This window comes from Gambusia affinis, linkage group LG01 (genome assembly GCF_019740435.1).
Source record: "Gambusia affinis linkage group LG01, SWU_Gaff_1.0, whole genome shotgun sequence".
Taxonomy (NCBI): Eukaryota; Metazoa; Chordata; class Actinopteri; order Cyprinodontiformes; family Poeciliidae; genus Gambusia; species Gambusia affinis.
In genome coordinates this window covers 27,422,616-27,444,825 of record NC_057868.1, presented here as the reverse complement: position 1 = coordinate 27,444,825, position 22,210 = coordinate 27,422,616, and the positions used below count along the sequence as shown (strand labels likewise).

At 39.5% G+C, this 22,210-nt stretch overlaps 1 protein-coding gene across 2 annotated transcripts in view; it reads right to left on the bottom strand.

The window, feature by feature from the left end:
• Positions 1-231: 231 nt before the first annotated feature.
• The window catches only part of cacna2d3a (calcium channel, voltage-dependent, alpha 2/delta subunit 3a), a 116,976-nt gene continuing 94,997 nt past the window's right edge, over positions 232-22,210 (bottom strand). For both annotated transcript variants that reach the window (XM_044121825.1, XM_044121835.1), the window contains 11 exons: positions 17,888-17,949; positions 15,821-15,865; positions 15,681-15,743; positions 13,011-13,081; positions 10,394-10,469; positions 10,236-10,288; positions 8,976-9,031; positions 6,403-6,517; positions 3,131-3,243; positions 1,539-1,621; positions 232-1,455 (listed from right to left, as the gene is read on the bottom strand). In XM_044121825.1, the coding sequence (XP_043977760.1) occupies positions 1,363-1,455; positions 1,539-1,621; positions 3,131-3,243; positions 6,403-6,517; positions 8,976-9,031; positions 10,236-10,288; positions 10,394-10,469; positions 13,011-13,081; positions 15,681-15,743; positions 15,821-15,865; positions 17,888-17,949 (830 nt within the window). In that variant the 3' untranslated portion in view covers positions 232-1,362. The remainder of the gene's footprint in view (positions 1,456-1,538; positions 1,622-3,130; positions 3,244-6,402; positions 6,518-8,975; positions 9,032-10,235; positions 10,289-10,393; positions 10,470-13,010; positions 13,082-15,680; positions 15,744-15,820; positions 15,866-17,887; positions 17,950-22,210) is intronic.

Below are 22,210 nucleotides of genomic sequence, written 5' to 3'. Positions count from 1 at the left end.
GTGGGGGCTTCCTCTGGGGCAGCAGTTCACATGAATGACAGAAAAGGGAAACAACAGATGCACAAGAGACACACACATGCGTGCCACATTTCTGCTTTGGAGAAGATGCTGCTTCATGTGGCTTAAACTGAGAACAAAAGAGCAATCAGTGTGGATTAAAATTTCAGGTCTAAACCTTTTCAAACAGCAACTTCTGAAGAGTCTTCAAATAACTAAACATTCAACAAAAAATACATTTTAAACAATATTTTATTTCAAAAGTACACAAACAGGAACGATATCTTTTTATAAGGCAAAGCTTAATTATTACAACCACTCACATCAGAGAATCTCTGAGTCACAGTTTATGGGTACCACTTGCGAACTATAAATAAACCTTTTTTTTTCTTTTCATATACAATAGATATTGTAACAGATGTTTTTTTTTTCATTGTGGAAAAAAGATAATTAGACAAACATCATATTACAATCCCAGCCACATGTAACATCTTTAGGATATATTTTTTTAAATCTTCAGAATCAAAAAAAGTCCATGGAAAGTCCAAACAGGCCAGGGGAAAGTGCATCCATCTCTGTCCATGTGGGTGTTTCGTGGCTGTAATGCCCAATTCCAAACCCAGCTACAGACCGCAGTCCGTTGCTATAACCTGAAAGGACTGAACTTTTTGGTACAACTGTCAGCGGGTATAGCCCTAGATTATTTTTTTTGTTTTTAAGCTTCAACTGGCGTGTTTTAACTTTTTCTACCATGAACCTTTATCCCTCGTGCAATACGATTATCGGAAGTCAAAAGTGCAGACGGCGCTGCACATTAAACCGACTAAAACAGAAAAAGGCAACATTAATGATGAAAATTCTCATCCATCCAGAAATGCTAAGCACCCTTCATCAAAAGCTACACTTTGAATAAAAAGAAAAAAATCTTTCAGGGCTTTTTTTCTAAGTTAGAACTTTCACCACTGAACTGGTTCTTGTCCCTGGTTTCTCAAACAACTCAACTGGTGGGGGGATGAAGAAAACCCCAATCCTGGTTTGGTAAGGGCCATAGAGTCAAAAAGTACATTTAATGTTACATTTTGTACTCATTTTCTCCCACTACCTTTTCCATGTAGTTCATATGATATTTCCAAATGATTGTAGTTGTCTTACCAGGTTTAATATTATCCTTTGAACAGTCCTTTCAATTATTGCATGGCCTTGAAGGGTGATACCTCTGGGCTGAGGATCATATTGGTGATGGGTTTGAATCGGGCACAGTTTCATACAGGACAGAAATGTTGTTTTCTGTGGCTTCATTGCAATTCCTCATAACGCTGAGCCAAGCCAAACCAGGTCAGGTTGTGGAGTCAGGACCAGCTTTGGTCACCTAAGGAACAATGCCATGAGGGCTGAAAGCAGCGTGGCACTAAGCGATGTGGTGAGACTGCCAGCTCCTCCACACTCCATTGAATTCTCCTACGGTTACAGGAAGAATATATGAGAAGTAAATCCAGTGAAGTGTGCGGGTGAAGAGTGTGATACTTGTGAGTTGCAAATACCTCTGGATGAAAAGGGTGACAGGTATCTGGACGTCTCCTGTCTTTTTGCATCTTCAGTCTCTCACACTTGAGCGACTCGTTATGTGCAGTTGAAGTTAAGGTAAAAACAAAAAAAACAAAACTGAAAATTTTCTTCTACTTCACAACAACTTTGTGTTGGACATTCACTTAAAAAGCTAATAAAGTACAAAAAAGGTCAAGCTTGAAACATGCTAATTTGTGATTAAATGGTATGAATTCTATTCTGGCAAGGCACTATTTCTCTTATTTCTGAAAATGTATGTATGTGTTTGACTGCATCAAGCAATTAGCTGCATAGATGCATTTAAGGACAATAATGTTTTTGTACTAAACAAAAAACTCATGTCAGAAAAAATTAACCTCCAATGTGATAAATTTTCTTTTGTGGCAAAGCACCAGAATAGCACACGTTATGCTGCAGTGACTGCTTTACAAAAAATAATCACTGGAGGACATGTTTACAGCCGATTATATTTCAAAGTAATGTGCACTGATGAAAACAAAACAAAAACAAACAAAAAAAAACACTTCTTGTGGTTAGAAACAAAAGTGTTTCTGTAGAACGTTTCTGTATCAGTAACTGTATCAGCAATTGATCAAAGTGTTTACCAGGATCTAGTGGACACTGGCTCACAAAGCATTTTAAAGACTTGAAGATTGCTGGACTGTGTCTCTTTGCTCTAGATTTTGTCCCCTATGAAGATTATATTTTATCTTCAATCAATACAGGACAGCAAGGCTTCTCTAAATTTTCTGTCCGTCTGTGTTTGGGTCATCATAAACAATCTTTATGTCATTACACAGGAATAAGGCGGCTGATATGTATGCCAGAAACAGGTGATTCATAGTAATGACCACATGGATATCAATCAAGCTTGCTTGATCTTCTTATTAAACAACATTTAATAAGTCGTTTGTTTATTATTTAGAAAATAAACAAACTTAATCTTCCTCTTTCACCTTAATATTTACTAGTGGCATTATAACCATAGACATCCCCTGCTTTTCAAAATAAAGCACTTATTGTTCTATTTATCTGAAGTTCAACATTCTGTTTAACTCACTCTAGTTTCATAATGAATAATGTACCTAAGGAGCATGTGTGTGTTGCTTAGACTAGACATCATTTACGGTTTCACCTAAATGAGGAATTCTTTGTCTCAGAATAAAGAGAACAACCGTCTTCAAACAGAATATAGCATGGTCTATTGTAAAAAAACAAAACAAATAGAGAGAGAGAGAGAGGACAAATTGAGCACAGGGACTAAGAAGTGAAAACTAAATCTTTACAATGACACTTCAAATTCTTCAAAAAAGCCTTTGTGGTTTTATACATTCTTAAAGTTAACCCTAACCCCAACAAGTGATAACAGATTTCTAACTTCTAATCTATTTTCATAGTACATGAATATATTTATAGCATTGAAATGTTAAAGGTAGCCACGGAGATGTTTCTTTTGGACTTATTAGAAAACTGAGACTGAATGTCAACTTTGGAAAAAAAAATAAATAAATACTTCTAGACATTCCTGCCACCCTACCCCTGAGCTCTAAAAACAAGTGAAGGATATACATAATTTCAAAGGGGTCCATGGTGATCGGTCCAAACTGGCTGCAGTCACACTTGTTGTCCACCACAACCATAAAAAGGTTACTGCTGGGGATCTGCTGAATCACAAATGACCTGCCAATGAAAGCAGAACACCAGAAGGAAAACAATGAAAATTGAGAAAACGTGTAGGGAGACGAAATTGTGTGATAAACTGGTCGTCAAAATGGATGAGTTAGAAAGTAACTTCCAGCTCGGTAATGTCGCTCATGTTTGAATTCCACTCTAAGGTATAAACAGTATTAGAAAGACTCCAAAAAACAAAGGACAAGGGCATAAAATACTCCATTAAGAGCTCTGAATAAACTCTGAGACGTACACAATCTCGGATGGACATGGCCAGACTGGACACGCATACTAACTCTTTGCAACGTCTAGTCCAAGGTGAGCATCAATGAAGTGTTGCTGAATATAACACACTCCATCAAGAGACCAATGTGAACCACACTTTGGAGCATATTTCTTCCCACGTCTGTGTTTTACGGGCCTGGGAGATCAGGCCTCCTGCTTAGTGATTTATTTCCACGGCAGAGCTTTATGATGAAGAGAGGTCGTAAAGATTATATTTTTTCCTTTACGTTGCTCTGTCTTTTCTTGGGGTCTCTTTCTTCCTCTGTCTTTCTTACTTCACTTTGGTTATCAAATATTTTATTTAATTATCAGATGTTAAAATAGTGTCCGAACAAATTCTTTCTGAAGATAAGGAGTCCAACTGCTGACAGATTAAAGCTGGCCTAATATCTGCAGCAGTATTTCCTTCCTCACTGATTTAATAGCATTTTTCATTTAATCCAATTCCTAAAAAGTATCTAATTCTTTAGTGGTACCAGTCAGCTACATTTTATACACATATCTCACTGTGACCAACAATGTCCACCATAACTACTTCTGCAGATGGATCAATTCAGTTCCAAGCAGTTACTCAGAGTCTGCCAAAATGTCTAATACTACGTGTTCAACCCCTGTGCAGTGCCAGGCTCGTCGAGTTCTGACTACAAAAAAAAAAAAAAAAAAAGAAGAACAAGCTTTCTGGAGAAAACATTGCTAAACATATTATGACACTGCACAGCTGCTGGACTTGAACATATCCAGTGTTAGGAAAGTAAGTTCCACATCCTGTATGAAAGCACAGATATCCCAAAGACTCATTGAAAAATGTCTCAAATCCACACAGATACTCAGCAACGACCACCAATGCAAATTCTTGTACTGAGACAGGAAAAAAAAAACAGACAACTTTCATCTCTCTGACCTAATGAAAAAACTCGCTATATGTTTTCTGAGAAGGATGAAAGGAGGACATGGTTGTAGATACCGTAAAAGAACAGCTCTCGCATTATGGGAGATAAATGTCTGAAAATAAGTGCTTAAACTGTTCAAAGACAGTTTACCTTCCTTTCAAGGTTTTCATAAAATATTAACTTACTTCGTGTTGACAGTTGGTGAAAAATAGCAGTATGTTTTTGCTTATGAGTTTGAATCCCGTAGTATTTTATAGTATACGAAGGTGCATGAATGTTGCACATTTCATGTAAAGGGAAATTTTTGCCCATTACATGAAAAAGTATTTGCTAAAGTTTGGTTGCAGTTCTTGCTGTGGATTTAACAGTTTTTATCATAACTATGGCTGCATGTTTTAGATTTGAGATTTAGACTCTTGATGAATGTATGTGTTTACTCATTTAAAGATGCATGAGTTTTAAATAAAACCTCAAAAATGTGGTAAAAACAAATAAGGAATATTTCGTAGCTTTCATTTTTGAATGCTGCAATGTCCTTTTACTTTCTTTTAATCATCATACATAAATATGATGATTTATGTATGACCATACATACACAAGTGTATGTATGATACATACATTGAATAAACTTTAATAAATTAAAGTTTATTCAGTTGATTTCTAACATATTAGGAGTGAAAATTATTTAGGTTTAGGAAACCAAGCAGTCCTGTGAGTGGCCTCACACATTGTAACAAACAATGAGAGGCCATGAAGCCCAGCTTATCAGAAATATGAAAAACTAAAAGATACTGGGCAGATATTAGTAAAAATAAACAGATGTAGAGACTATTTTTACTCGCTTTGAACCTTGTATAGACCTTGTACAAATGAAATGGGGACTGTTCTTATTAATGCAGCTTGAAATAAAGATATGCTTGCATTTTAAAAGTCTTCAAGATGAAGTCACCCTCTGGCTAGAAAAACAAACTATGCAATGAATCTATTAATTCTGGGAAGCTAGAAAAGCACCAATGCAAACATACACTGCATTGGTTCATTTAGTCTAATACACAATCCTCTGCGTTTTGGTAATGGATGTATACAAATAATGACACACATGCACACTGAGAATCAAAATACAGAAAGAGAAGTTTAGCAGGCAAGAGTTTGGGCTCAATTTTCTAAAGCATAAAGAATACACGCCTGTCTCAATGAAAATATAACAGAAAGTCTCAGTGAGCCAAAACATAAAACAGATGTTTATCACAAGTACTTTTAGTTACAAATATGATTTGTAAAACTTCATATACATAAAATAAAGAAATGATTTCACATTATCAGATTTTTTTGAATCAGATGAAGAGGATTTTTCTTTTGTTTCTTCTTATTGTAAAAGTGTACATCTCTTCATGGCGTCATCACTGGGTAAAAATAACTCTGTCGTGTAAATCTGAACGGGTGTGAGAGAGCCTGAGTAGGTGCTGCTGTATGTGTGTTTTGCGTTATGACTGGCTCCCCAACCGCATTTTAGATATGGCACCAACGGCAGTGCTTACCCTGCCGACCTTGAGGGGTTCTACAGTCAGCAGACACACAAGGAAAACACACGCAAACACACGCACACAAACACAGATTTCCGAACCCACTGGCAGTTCCACAGCTGGGAGCAATGAAGGGCCCATTGGAGGGATCCAGAGAACACCCCACAATTGCCTGACAGAAAATCCCAAATTGTTAATGGGGACCACACTCATTTTCCCATTTTTAAAAGGAAGCCTTTTTTTTTTCAACCTCTCCCTCATCCCTAAATGCCTCGTATTTCAAACTGCTGGAGGACAGAGTTGGGGGTTTGTGTGTGTTGCTGATGGATTGGCGTATTTTTCACAGATAACAAAATGAAGTTAAAGTTTCTCTCATCCGGTTTGCCGTTTTATTTCAGTTACATGCTTTTATAGCAAACAAATGTAAAAAGTATGTCACTGCGGAAAGTTTTTAATAATATTTTGCTTACTTGATGCAGCCATCGCAGTCGATGTTGCCCATGTTCTCCTTGATTGTTCTTTCTGAGACAAAGGCAGGGTACTCTGTGTCACATGGCACCTGCATATGCGGACCTGTCCTTTGAGCTAAACCAAAGAGGAGATTAACAGTGAAAAGAGAGAGGAGGAGATAATGAAAAATGAGAATGAAAGAAATAGCAAAGGAGGTCAAATTTGAAGGAAAAGTTAAAGGACACTGAATAAAAGATTTGAATTATACATGTAAAAAACTCATCAAGTCATTAAAAAGGATTGGAGGCAAACCACGTAACACATCACATCCATGCAAAAAATGCAACCATTAAAGAAAATAGTGCTTTTGAAGCAGAACAACTCTTTTCTGCTTTAAAATGCCAATTTGAGGTATTTGTTCTCCCCTAGCATTGCTTGAACACTACTGCCACCCAGAGGATTGAGAAAATTCTACAAGGTGGTTGGCAAAGTCTTCCATTAGCAAACTAATTTATTTAACACAAGAAAACCGCTCTAAAGCTCAGTTTAAGCGCAGAACACTTCTCATCTTTATGACAGATTTGCAAAGATGGCGGATTATATGTGTGATTAGAATGAAGTGGTTTAATTACAGCGAGTCAGCAGCACAACATTGTTGTCTGTGCGTGCGTATGCGTGTGTCGCATTAAAACCATATACGAGTATAAACGTCTGGGATTAGCTCAGCTTGAGTAGCTGTGTAGATTTTGTTACAGCCTTGCTAGGTTGTTGTGTTTCAGCCCTGTGTCACAAAAGCCCTGGTGTCTTTGTTGTAAAAAGATACAGAAAGTGCTGCTAAGACCTGAGGCTAGCCAGCTGTGAAATTGTCTCGAATGCTTGGCGAGTGGTGATGCCCAGCTTCACTTCATCCAGGATTAAAATGTGCAAGTAAAGCATTTTATGGAACTCTCATTTTGGATTTCTTTCTCTGTCCCTCTCTCGCTTTCACAAAAATATTTTGTTGGTTTTGGCTCCAATTAATGTGACACTTTGATGCTGCTTAGTGCAAGTCTCATTCCAGACAGGGAAATGGTCTTCAACACTCCATAAAGCATGAAGAATTACAGCATTTACTGCTTGTCGGTGAAAATATGAGAATGTGCATGTGTTCAAGGAAGAAAACGGGACATAAAAGTACAAGCAAAGACATAAACCAGAAAAGAAGAGAAATACAGACCTCTGCTTTTATAAAGCAGATATTATTGCTCTCCAAAATCAATATTTAGTATGCACCTTACGAATCACACTGTAACTTTTTGGTAGTTGCATAATAAATTTGGATTTGGGTTATTTCTTGCCACTGTTTTCATACAGACATTTTTTTAGGGGTCTTATAATGGAAGCCTAAGTGCAAACGAGGAGATGGTGAAGGTAAAGATACAATGAGTTCATTCAACCAATTTATTTTTCTTGAATTTTAACAGAGGTGTTGTGGCCATTTATGCTACATTTTGTGGATTGTAATTTCAACCAATTTAGTTTTCTTCTTTGGGTAGTTAGAGTATATTTAAGTTAGTTTAGAACCAAAATTTGTAATAAATTTTTACATTTGAAATTGTTTCGATTACGTTGTTAATTTGAGTAACACACCGGGTGCTTGGTGGAGCTCTATTGTTTGGTAAATATCTGGTGTGTTGGCGGGAGGTTTTGTAAATGATTTTTTTGGCCACTTTTTAGAGCTTCAAACATCAAATTAAGATTATTTTTTGTTTTCAACTAAGTTGCAAGACATTTTTTGGTAATTATTTTGTCTCTACTTTTACAAGAAATAAATCATAAATTTTTTACAAAACAATCAAGTCGTAAGTGCGTGCAAATCAAACCACTTGTTCCCACCCACGGCCTTTGTTGGAAATTTTGGTTTTTGGAACACAGAAGGCCGCGACAAGAGGTTTTATTTGACTACTTTATGGTAACATGTGAATGCTATTTATATGGCACATTTCACCGATAAAAATCATGAAGTGCTTCACAATAAATGACAAAAGTGCAGCCAAAAATAACTTCAAACTACATAAACATAAAAAAAGGAGTATAGATCAAGTGATAAATAAAAACTGGTAAAAAAAAAAAAAAGTGTTTTGTAGTTTTTAAGAAATCAGCATTGTCTTGTAAAAACAAGGGAAGCAACTGAAAGCAGTATTTTTTGTTTTAATATGGATCTGCAAAACAGTAGCCTCAGCTTAACTGATCTAAGGGGCAGAATTGGAGGGCAAGACTAACTTTAATGCATAAATCTCAAAATTAGACAAAACTCTTAAAGTAGCTAGCAGTTAGTAAAGTGGGGTTTTTCAGTTTCCAGTTAGGATTCTTTCAGTAAAGTTTTGGATCAACCGAAGACTTCCAAGGGTTTTATTTGTAAAATCTACAACAGATATAAGCATGAAACTTTCAAATCCATGTGAACCAGAAAAACTTCCAAAACTACCGACAACAAAAATCAAATTAATTTGTTATTCTGATCAAAATAAATAAAATGTGAAATATTGACATTCTTTTTAATAATGCAATTATGTGTTTGTGTGCGGGTTGTTTAGAATGCATCCATTGTTACCTTTGGCTATGAGATCCGAGTTCCACCAACTGTATAAGTTGAATTCAACCAGGAATCTGAATATGGAAAATACAGATATTAACAATACTCTGTAATGCATGCACATGTTAGTAAAATAAAAATAAAAACAACCTCCATTAAATTGCTACTTATTGCTTCAACATCCGTTTATGCAAGACCACAGAAAATCACAAATGTTTAGTAAACTAAAAGTGTTGAATATTTTGAGTTCATCCTCCAATGAATGCAGCAAGTCCTGACATTCATCATGAATTGGAAATCTCCTCTAAGAGCTGCAATTTTGTTTAATTTGAAGAAATGTTTTGCTGTCTACCACTTGACATCCAGGAATCACCCCACAATTTGTGCTGCTAACTATTCCAAAAAAAAAAAAAAGGAAAAATCACAACCACCTTTGTTGTCAGTCACTTTTTACTATTCTGTTAATTTGACTCGAATTGCTGTGACGTTTGCTAAGATCTGAGTTATCAGAGTCGTCTCAAAACTGAAGAGTTGAAAAACAGAGATCAAATGCAGTGTGTTATTTTACACTTTATAGCTACTGAGTTTTTAAGTCTAGATGGAATCATTTTCTAAGTAATTTGGACTGGAAAAAAAATCCAGCAAAATTGGAAAAAAAAAACTGAAAGTGCAGTGGATAGCAGATATTTTTTACATCTCATTTAAATTACTTATTTTAAATTAGTCCTAAATCATAAGCATAATGAGTATTGAAAATTGTTCTACCTAACTGACAAGGAACAAGAACAAATACCAAAAGTCATTGCATACTCCACATAACAGATGGATGAATTTTTTATTTTTTTTATTTTCATCCTTACTTATTCTTAGGTCTAGCTATACGTTATAGAAATAGGAAATATCTCATGTTTATCTCATTTCTCTAATTACTTCAATTGCTAAAAGATAAAATGAGTACCGACAACTCTGTACTCCCATGATGCACTGTGGCAGTGACAGACCACCCAGCAGGACTAAACCACAACCACAATGTGGCATTCATGGTGCAGAAAACATCAGGTAGCTATTACTGGTTATGATCACAGAGGATCACATCAGCGTACATGTGGAGGCCTCCATAAACAAACACACAACAGATATACAGTATACTCACAAACATACAGCTAATCTCAGAGCAGACAGGCCTAAATACAAGTCTTCAGAAACCACATATATGCACAAAGCTTATAGCATTACTCCATAAACAGACAAGAGGTGTTCTCCAGTGAGGACTCTTACATGACAAGCTCAGTCAGGATCCACTTTACAGCTGCAAAGAAAGCGAAGTAAGGCTAGAAGAAAAAAAAGGGGGGAGGAAATGATTGGACACTAGCAATAAGTATTGCACTATATGGACCTACTACATGGGTAGAACACAGAGGCTGGAGAGTACTCACATCCAGGAGTGTGTGCCCACTGTCGCTACTTTCTGAATGGACCCAACAAAGAGCCTGGTAGTCATACAGTGTGACACTATGGAGACAAATATAGAATAAACAACAGGACGGTGACACAGAGCATCCAAAATAGAATCAGAGAAAACATTTTCCATAGTTCTATTGAGTTGTCAAAGAATTCAGACATTATCTGCAAGTACATGCCTGACGAGAGTTTTAGTCTGCTGTGTTGGGGATGGAAGAGAACATACCTCTGTAATAACTGCTTCACTTACAAATATTATACATGGTGGGTGTAGAAAGAATAGAAGTAGCAAAGCAAGTGAAAGCTGAGCACTTCCTCAGAGGTTTGTCAAAGTGATTTCAGAAAGGTCTGTGTGTGGATAATTTGTGGGATATTGGAGGGATATCTGAGGTTTTAAAGGCTTAGTGAACCCTGAGGGGGTAAGATCTAGCTCCGTCTGGAGGAGGTTATTGCTAAGGTTACAAGTTTGTCTTTGAACAATGGACACTCTTTTTAATAGCCGTTGGGAGAGTTCTTACACATGATATACTTGTGTGTGAATGGCAGTCTGAACATGTGTGACAACAGAGTGGAGTTCAATATATCTGTCGCCCCAAGCGATGTTGAAACCTCAATCGCAGTACTAATGACACACAGCCCCAACACGATGCCCAGAACCAATTAGTGATAAGTAAGACCACATGAATTGGTTCATGAATTACTTAAATTAATGTAACATAGCATGACTGTATATATCAGTGATTCTCAAAGTCTTGACTTCCATTGATAATATGGTCAGGTGCTTTTTAAGGTTAACAAATGTGTTTAGTTCTGAAGCACTGAAGGCCAATTGGTGGGGTCCTGTAATAGTCCTCATTCATAACTGCCATACACCAAGCAACATGATTTGTTTGAGAGGCAGGACAACAACTTGCATTATTAACTAGATAAAAAAAATGAAAACCTACTTTTTGTAGAGCTAAATTATCAACAAGTCACATTAAAACCGAGACCACAAGGTAACGTTAGCCTAGTAACGCAGCAAATATATCCCCAGGCAAACATCTTGTATGTGTAGAGTACAATAGCGCTCTAAAAATAGATGCAAAGATAGCTCTATTTAAGCAAAGTGCAGTTAACACTGGAGTAGCTCAAGAAAGACTGTCCCAAAGCTAATGGAGAAGAAATATTAAAATAAAAAAAATAAAGATTAATGCACCCTGAACATCATTATTGGTGGTTGGTGAAATCACATTGATACTACAGACCATGTAGCGCCAATAAAATGTGGTGTACATTTTACAAAAGTGCTTTGACAAAAGTGAGCAGTGAATTTTAGGAGTTTTTACAAAGGAATCCAAGTTATTTTTCAATGTATTGAGATTTAATAGATTAATTACATACCACTTGTTAAGGTTGAACAATGCGATTACCCCATAAAACTTGGAATTCTTAAAATAATTAAGAGGAAAAACATACTGTAGGGAAATAATTTTTTGTAAGGTAAAAACAGAAAATATTTGTTCATCAGTAGTTGTTGCAGTCCTCTTATGCAGAAATCTGACTTGAATTCATGAACATATTTGACTTCTGTTATAAATTATTGAACAATACTTGCTTTAATTAAACAATTGTTGAAGCAGTAACCCTCTTGTTTTAATTTATCAAAAGTATTGATTTTTGGCCGATGAATAAGTTCAAGCTGACAGTTTGTGTCAAGCTTAAGTAAGAAATTTGACATGGACATGTCGCTTAAAACAATAAAAACACTGACGGACATCATATTGGATTCATCAGTGTTTAGATGTAAAGGCTCTGTTACTCATCATGCTAATATCTTCTCAAAACAAGTCATGTTACTCCTTCAACATGTCTTCCTCAACCTTCAAAAATCCATCTTCAACCAACTTTAAGGATTTTGAGAAAACACTTGCAGTTTTTATGGATGGGTCTGTAAACTATTAGCTGTCTGATGTTAAGGGTTCATTTTTATAAACTATGGGCTGGGTTTTGCAATTATGCAATGATTTGACGTTTAACACAGAGAAATTCCCCCTCACCACGTATAAAGGAATGGAGGGTACTGCCCTGCTGCAGGCTTGGGAATGTGGTTGCAAGCTTCAGCGAAATACTAATTTACGCAAAGCTCTGTAACAAGGCAAAGACTTCACAAATTTCAAATCATTCCACAACTGATTTATATCACAACTAAAGTTTGTGCGTTTTTGGCTTGTGGGCATTTCTGCTGTGGAACAGCAGGGAAGGTGTCCCAGAGCTAAATCTGAAAATACAAATCCCAGAGATAGAGGTTCTTGACAAGAATAGTATGTTTGTCCACATGCTATTTGTTTGTGAGGATGTGTGTATGGTGTGGAAATGTATGCACTGAACTCTCTCTTAATTCCTTTGTCTCAGGGAATAAAGATCTGCTTTGGCACGTTTAGAGCTGTCCGCACAAAAAGAGACATGCCCTCATTTTGTAACCTGCCTTTTGATGTTTTTGCACGTTTGTACAAATATACATCCACTCACACTTATGCGTGTACTTGGGCATGAACCTCCAAGTGCACGCACGCATACATACACAGACACATGCATGCACACATGGATTACCGTTTGAAAGAGCCCATCTGCAGCAACTTATTCATTACAGCTCCTTCTGCCTCACCAAAAAAATTTCCAGTCTGAAAAAGAAAGGACAAAAGGTTCTTTAATGAAAAGAGTATTGCCCATCTGCAATAGTTTTAATACAAATTTTAACCATACAGCAATTATATCATATGCATTGTTTATTATACTCCAGAATTTGAAAGTGAACATTTTGGACCATTTATGGAAAAGCCTACCTTGTTTTTCAGGTAGCACCTAGGCTACTGCTTTTGGTACAACTGATCATATTCTGTGTAACACATTATCTGCTCTCTTCAATGACTTCTGATGCTTTTACTAACTTCTGTGGCTTTGTGTCCTATTGTCATATTGGTGCTGATAGATGAATGTTTCTACATTAATTTGTAGCTGTAAATTTCAATGTGCATGGAAAAAAAACAAAAAACATTTTTGAACACTATTATGTTACAGCACCATATTAATATTTTACAAATATAATATATTATACACACATAATAATCATGCCGTATAAATGTGATAATCATATTCCATAAACATGACAATTATATTGTAAAAACACAATCATTTAAACCAGATTATGGCAATATTATGCTTTCAGTGCATGCAGATTAATAGAGGCTAATTTACAGTAGTTGGTTGGTTGGAGGCACGTAGTGATGCTGATGCTGCTGTGCAACGTAGATGAAGTCTTTAGTATGCACATTCTGAGAACCATCCTAAACAGAATGGGACTGTTCAGAAGGACAGCTCAGTTCGATTCTCCTCTCGAACCTTCCTCATTGACCATCCTATAACTCTTCCTCAAGGGAGAGTTAGGGGAGGCTTCAGAACATTTAAAGTTTTACCACTTTAAATGTGTTCAACATAGGGCGTGCTGTGGTGGCGTAGGGGATAGCACGACCGACATTTGGAGGCCTTGAGTCCTCGACGCGGCCGTCGTGGGTTAGACTCCCGTACTCGGCAACATTTGCCGCATGTCTTCCCCCTTTCCTGTCAGCCTACTTTCATATAAGGGACACTAGAGCCCACAAAACACCCCTCGGAGGGGTACAAAAAAAATGTGTTCAACATAGATGTGTTGTTACTCAGAGTACAATAAAATATCTGGTTTTTTTCTCCCCATTTGTGTAGAACAAAGATAAAGGAGGCAGCTCATGCAACACATTTATTTAAACCCTAATTTCATGTGGCATGTAGATTCCCGCAATGTGGTTTCTGTAGGAATCGAAATAACGAGCAGTCCATATTTTTAGCCAGGCATTCCTCACCACATGTATCTCAAATTAACTTGATATGCCAGCTTCTTCCTTCTGTTGAGTTTCATTGTCAATGCAACCTAAAAGCATACTACTGCCAACATCTGGAGGAAATTCACATTAAGTCAAAAAAAGATCATATTTACACAATATATTGTTACACTTATTCAAGTTAATTATGTTTGTAAAATATATTTCCACGTTTGTACAGAATAATTACGATAAGTTCAAAAACTTTTTTTTTCTTCTTTTTTTCCATGACAGCAATACACTTCTGGAAATGAGAGTTAGTTCTAACAAAATGTTTTTTTATTATTATTATAGTTTTATCTTAAAGTTGCTTCAAAGTAAATTAAACAACAGTCACTAATAGGTTTATTTTACAATGGAACCAACCTACGAACTAACTACCTTTTAATGATTAGTTTTATTAAAATTGGGTATTAGCCCATTAAATTTTAGACACAATTAAATCAGGGTTTGTTCATCTGTTTGGATGAAAAAAATAATTAAAAATAGATTAAGTGTGACAGCCCAGGTGCATGTGTTAAATGAATGCTTTGCTAAAGCAGAGTTTGACTCAATTTAATTATTTGATTTAACTCATATTTGTGAAGACTGGGTTTCTACCTGCACTGCAGTCAACATTCCTCTTAAAGTGACCACCTTGCCATGTAAAGGTTCCTCAGAGAAAATATTATCCAGTATTTCATCGGCATCAATTTTCTATGCAATTTATACTGTATTTCTACTTGCTTCTTTTGGCCACCATAATCAGAAAAACATTGCAATGTCCTGGAGGGTCTGACTTTTCTTTAAATGGCCTCTTAACCAGATCATGTGCCTAATTAAGAATGTTTTCTCAAACACTTTACCTGACAAAAAACTAAACAAAAAACTGATACTTAATGTCTCCAAAATGGAAAAGGCAAGATAATATGCCAGTTAATTTTAACAGATGTGTTTTAATCATGTAAGTAAGAATAAGGCCACATACCAAAACGTGTACATTCAGAGAAATATGTAAAAGGTTTAAAACACCTTGAACCAAGAAACTTGTTACCATGCATAGTGAGGACTGCTTTAAATGTACATTCAAAATATATCAGGACCAAACAGTAGATAATAATAACTTTCAGTAAGTCATGATTAAATAAAAAAAAAAAAAGATAAGAAAAGATTAAGCATATGAGCCCAAAGGCGGATGCAGCAAAAGAACATGCAGGGGAAGAGAAGGGCAATGACAGCCAGCGGACTTGCTTTGGATGAGCCAGAGTCAGAATGACAGCATGTCTGGTGACAGCTAAGCAGAAGGTACATGCTCAAACAGCACTCTGAGAGAGAGCGCAGTCTGCACAACCGCTCCGAAAACGAGATTTGTGCTTGTATGTCTCACCAGTGTATAGTCTTCTGCTACAAGAATGAAGCCATTGTTGTCAATGAGGTAGCAGTTAATATGCTGTCAATTAGAAAATATAGTTTAGGGCAGAGTCATCAAACAAAAGATCGTGGACTGAGAAGAGGAAAATGTCTGACCTCATCATCACAGCTTATGGAGCATTTCCCATCTAATGCTGCACACTGAAAAAAAAACCACACACAAAAAAAATATTTATTCATTTAAGGTGAGAAAATTACTATGGTAAAAATGTCTGAATGATTGTCATCTGTTAAAAAATGCAACAAGAAATTTAAATGTAACCGACTTGCCAGCTGTCATATGTTGTAGGTATGACTTATTAGATAAACACAGTTCTAATAAATGCCCAGATGTGCTTGTTCTGCATATAAAACCAAATCAAGCAAAAGAGGAAAGGTGCTGAATACTGCAGTTTGACACTTAAGAGGAAGAACGTCTAAATCACACATCTGAATTCAAGCAAACCAGCAGAGGGGGCTGTTCCAGTTACATAAAAATAAAGAGTTCTTGAAAGAGGAGAGAGTAGATAGAAAAATATTTTTAAGAAATGCTCCTGTTTTTCTGTACTTAATCACTGCATGGAAGTAGTAACCTAATCTTCTAAAGCAGAGTACTATTTGCATGTACTGCTATATCTCGGTGTTTTATTCGTAGGGAAATGTTTGGCATTAAATTAAAGTGCTTTGAACAGTGCTCATTCCTGCTATTTAGGTTAAAAAAAAACCCTGATGTTGCAATAAATTAATTGCCAATTAAAAAGGTGACATAACTGGCTCATTGTAAAAACAAGTTAAGTAAGAAGCAGTGACAGTACAGTTCTAGCTCAAATATGAGTTCATAAGTTGAAAATTTAAAAGACATATTTTGTAGTAACAAAGAGCAAGGAATGAGAAATGGTGTCTGACACCTAACAAAGCAATTATCTAGTCAGAGATGTTAAAAAAATCTCTGCTGAGCCCAGTGTGCCTGTGATTTCACACTGAGTGACAAAAATACAACTAAAAGTAGCAATGCAGTATTCAGATATACTCTGCATTTTATACAGTATTGGAAATGCTGCACATTGCCACACATACAACAAAGGATGTGTTTTGTAATTTTGATTATGGAAGAAACCAATAGGTTTGGCTTGAAATGAAATAGTCCTGCCTGCTCTCTGGAAAACAGCCATCTGCTGAAATAAGAACTTCTGAAAAATTACTTATCCCTCAACATTTTATATTAAAGCAATGAAAGCAATGAACACAATCCTTCAGATTTTTTTTAGATCACATCACTTCAGCATCAGACAGTTATTCACATTGTCAGTACATTTTTAAGGTGAGGAACATTTATCAAAAACTCCACATAGTGAGGAATCCATTGCATTAATACTGTATTTGAAGTGATTTTTGAATGTTTCATTTGTTTGTCTGTTGTATTCATTTAGATACATTTTTCGCTTGACTGACATTAAAACATTCTTGATTTTCGCCAAACTGAGGCCCAGTCCACAGAGAGATGAGTTTACATGTAGCTGCACAAGTAACTTAGGTCGATTATCCACACAGATTTGACGTCTTTACAGACCAGAATTGGTCGTTTTTGAAACCAGGTTTCAGAGTGGATACATTTTAGATCCACTCTGGGTGTGGCTCTCATGTGAGCCAGATCTTTTTTTAAATGATGAGGTTGGTTATAAAAAAAACAACCTTATTGTCTTTCTCTATTCTGCCTGTGCCTCACTCTTACAAATAGCAAAAATGGCATCACACAGGCCAACAAGTGTTAAGCACCACAGATTGGCCCGGCATACCTGCTTCATAATTTTTTGTGGCACTGCATCCTGCATTGTGGATGGAATTTTTTTCTTTATCGTTTCTAAAAATATAAGATGCTCGACTCCTTGTGAACCGGGTCAGAGACTATGTTGAATGCTGTCTCCTGCAGTAAGTCAACTGATGGACAGATGAAAGGACAGACAGTCAGCCAGAATTGAATATTAATATAATATTAAAAAGAGGTGATCATAGAAAAGAAAGATAGATATTTGGAAAAAAAGATTAGAATTTAGAACAATATTTTAAATATCAAGAGGAAAATAAGAACCGGTTAATTTTTACTCTGTGTTTTTGGCTTTTGTGCTTCGATTTGAAAATGTCTTTGTACTTCAATCATGGCATGAGCATCATGTCACTAGGTACCTGTCTGCTGGCTGTCCAAAATTTTCTCTGGAAAAACTCCATCTTCATCTGGATGCCAACAGCTGAAAGAGATGCAAAACAATAATAAAAGTTCTAATTACAAAAAGAATTCACATAGTGCAAATGCAAAACAAAACCAACAACTTTTGCACAAACACTTGCCTAACTTGTACCAAATGGACTGCAAATTACAAATATGTTAGCATATTTCCTGGATTTGTTCAAATTATTATGTGTAATACAGTTAACCTAAAAATGTTTTAAAAAATACCAAACCAGCTGCCCTTTATATACTCTTTACGCCGCTTCACCACTGTGATCTGGCTCGTTCTTCATATGGAATAAACAGCTATGCTTAGATTCCATAAAGTTTGACATATCAGATCCCTACACATGACATGCTGAGCAGAAAGTTCTTCATGAGGTTAGTTATCACTATTATTAGTTATAGTTATTTGTTGTGAAACATGACACATTGTTCAGATTTTGCTGCAAATGAAGAGATACATTTGCAACAGGCAGAAAATATTACCTAGACTATATATTTGTCATGATTTGCGGGTGTGGTGGAGGTGAGGCAGCACGCAGCAGACCCAGATGAGGTGAGATGAAGAGTTTAATGATAAATAAACCAAAAACAAAGTCCAAAAACCTGGCAGCACTGCTGAGCGGGAGGCTGAAGCTCACAACAGGTAGCAACAGGATTAATCCGAGGACTAGACGTACACAGACTGAGGACCCGACGAAGACAGACACACACAGGTGACACTAAATACACAAGAGGTAATCAGGGAAACGAGACACACCTGGGAACTAATCACGGGGAGACAGGTCAACACGGAGACTCAGACACACAGGAAACTTAAAAATAAACACACAGAAAAACACAGAACACGACAGTACCCCCCCCTTAAAGGGCGGCTCCCAGACGCCCAAAAACGGGAAAACCCAACGAGGGAGGGCGGAGGGGAGCTGGATGGGGGGTCCAGAGTCCATAAAACAACAAAAAACTACCCAACATAATTGGGCGGAAACTCAAGGGTCCAGAGTCCAAAAACAACACAAAACAAACCCAACTGGGTGGGCGGAAGCACAGGAAGGCGGGAACCACAGAGGCGGTCCGCGACGCCTGAGGCGGGAACCACGGAGGCGGTCGGTGCACCTGAGGCGGGAGCCACGGAGGAGGTCCGGGGGCCGACCTCGGCGCAGGAAGCGGGAGCCACGGAGGAGGTCAGGGGGCCGACCTCGGCGCAGGAAGCGGGAGCCACGGAGGAGGTCAGGGGGCCGACCTCGGCGCAGGAAGCGGGAGCCACGGAGGAGGTCAGGGGGCCGTCCGCGGCGCAGGAGGCGGGAACAACGGAGGCGGTCCGGCGGCCGTCCGTGGCGACGAGGAGCACAAGGAGTCTCTGGGGCCGCACGGGGGCGGCGACGAGGAGCACAAGGAGTCTCTGGGGCCGCACAAGGGGTCTCGGGAGGAGCACTGGGAAGCTCGGGACAGGCACTGGGAAGCTCGGGACAGGCACTGGGAAGCTCGGGACAGGCACTGGGAAGCTCGGGACAGGCACTGGGAAGCTCGGGACAGGCACTGGGAAGCTCGGGACAGGCACTGGGAAGCCCGGGACAGGCACTGGGAAGCTCGGGACAGGCACTGGGAAGCTCGGGACAGGCACTGGGAAGCTCGGGACAGGCACTGGGAAGCTCGGGACAGGCACTGGGAAGCTCGGGACAGGCACTGGGAAGCTCGGGACAGGCACTGGGAAGCTCGGGACAGGCACTGGGACTTACTGGGGACAGGAGCGGAGGTAGTCCGGCGAAGCGCCTCGGAGAGGGCAGCGGAGGTAGTCCGGCGAAGCGCCTCGGAGAGGGCAGCGGAGGAAGTCCGGCGAAGCGCCTCGGAGCGGGCAGCGGAGGAAGTCCGGCGAAGCGCCTCGGAGCGGGCAGCGGAGGAAGTCCGGCGAAGCGCCTCGGAGCGGGCAGCGGAGGAAGTCCGGCGAAGCGCCTCGGAGCGGGCAGCGGAGGAAGTCCGGCGAAGCGCCTCGGAGCGGGCAGCGGAGGAAGTCCGGCGAAGCGCCTCGGAGCGGGCAGCGGAGGAAGTCCGGCGAAGCGCCTCGGAGCGGGCAGCGGAGGAAGCGCCTCGGAGCGGGCAGCGGAGGAAGTCCGGCGTGGATCCGCGGGGCCGGCAGCGGAGGAAGTCCGGCGTGGATCCGCGGGGCCGGCAGCGGAGGAGTGCCGGCGTGGATCCGCGGGGCCGGCAGCGGAGGAGTGCCGGCGTGGATCCGCGGGGCCGGCAGCGGAGGAGTGCCGGCGTGGATCCGCGGGGCCGGCAGCGGAGGAGTGCCGGCGTGGATCCGCGGGGCCGGCAGCGGAGGAGTGCCGGCGTGGATCCGCGGGGCCGGCAGCGGAGGAGTGCCGGCGCGGATCCGCGGGGCCGGTAGCGGAGGAGTGCCGGCGCGGATCCGCGGGGCCGGCAGCGGAGGAGTGCCGGCGTGATCCGCGGGCCGGCAGCGGTGAAGTGCCGGCGCGGATCCGCGGGGCCGGTAGCGGAGAAGTGCCGCGCGATCCGCGGGCCGCAGCGGAGGTGACGCCCCGGAGGGCGACGAGGCCGGATCCACCGGCGGCTCACGTCGTTGTCTCCGGGTGGACTGCGGAGGTGGTTGATCCGGGAAGCGACGAGGGGCCGAGTTCATCGGCGGCTCACGCCGCTTTCTCCGGACTAACTGCGGAGGTGGTGGTTCCGGCAAGCAACGAGGGGCCGAGTTCATCGGCGGCTCACGCTGCTTTCTCCGGGCGAACTGTGGAGGTTGTGCTCCCCGGCGGGAAAAACGGCCGGGAGCGAATCCGGGGGGAGCCAAGGCCAGTCTCGTCCCCCGGAAAACCTCCCGGTCCAACTGGGCCAAAAATGTAGCTACCTCACCTCGTTTGTGGTCGGGTCCTTCTGTCATGATTTGCGGGTGTGGTGGAGGTGAGGCAGCACGCAGTAGACCCAGATGAGGTGAGATGAAGAGTTTAATGATAAATAAACCAAAAACAAAGTCCAAAAACCTGGCAGCACTGCTGAGCGGGAGGCTAAAGCTCACAACAGGTAGCAACAGGATTAATCCGAGGACTAGACGTACACAGACTGAGGACCCGACGAAGACAGACACACACAGGTGACACTAAATACACAAGAGGTAATCAGGGAAACGAGACACACCTGGGAACTAATCACGGGGAGACAGGTCAACACGGAGACTCAGACACACAGGAAACTTAAAAATAAACACACAGAAAAACACAGAACACGACAATATTACATAAACTTATCTCAATAGCGAGTTTAATAGAATAAATGGAAAAACCTAAAATAAAAATAGACAGGATTTAAAATGCAGTCATTCAATGAGATATGAAATTGAATAATATAAACAGTTTTTTAATCCGTTTCGTTTCTCTTGATGCATTGGCTATATGATGCCAACATTTATAATTTGAGAAACTTTAAAGATAAATTATTTTCCCTTTCCATAAGGAGGAACGATCAAGTTGTTATTTTGTTAAACTTGCTGCAGAAACAGCTATTGCCACACCCTCCACTCAAAGATGAAAAATAGAAAAGAAAGCAAGCAGCTTAAAATACATTGATGCATTCACATCGATTGTCATCAGTAAAACACAACAGTGATTTATTCTGTCCTATTTGAGTGGTCAGTATGAATAAAAGTATACCATTTGTGAAAATGGAAGCAAGGTAAATGAAGTCCTTTCCTTAAGGCAAATGCTGAATTGTAACTTGAGTTTTTCCCTCTATTTATTCCAATTAGCTGAGTTTAAAAAAAACCTTTCAATATTATTTATTACTGATTCCAACACAACCGGAGGTCTTCTACAAAAAGTGCTTGACTGAATGCTGAACTCCCACCTCTATGCCGAACTCATGTAGCAACTTCCCAATGCTGTCTGTGCCAAATTTTATAATTTGTAACAGACAGCATTCAATACTTTATGCATTCAGACGAGCAAATAGAGTTCTAGTCCCTGGCAGACATGCTTTAAAAACCCTGAATGAAATTCACATCTAGATAAAACTCAAAGGCGACTTTTACTTACATAAGAGAGGTAAATCCCTTCATGCCACTAGAACAGCTTGTTATGTATGATATTTAAGGTTAAATAATCTTTAGGCGAAACAGTCAACAAATCTATTTGCATTCTTCAGGGCTGACCATTTTCACAACGAAAAAACAAGCTAAAAATGGGTTTTCACTTCCCAGTGTACTGACAACGTAATTGTACTTATGTTTTCATGTGGTGTGGTACTGCTGTGACCCATTTTAGCTCTTG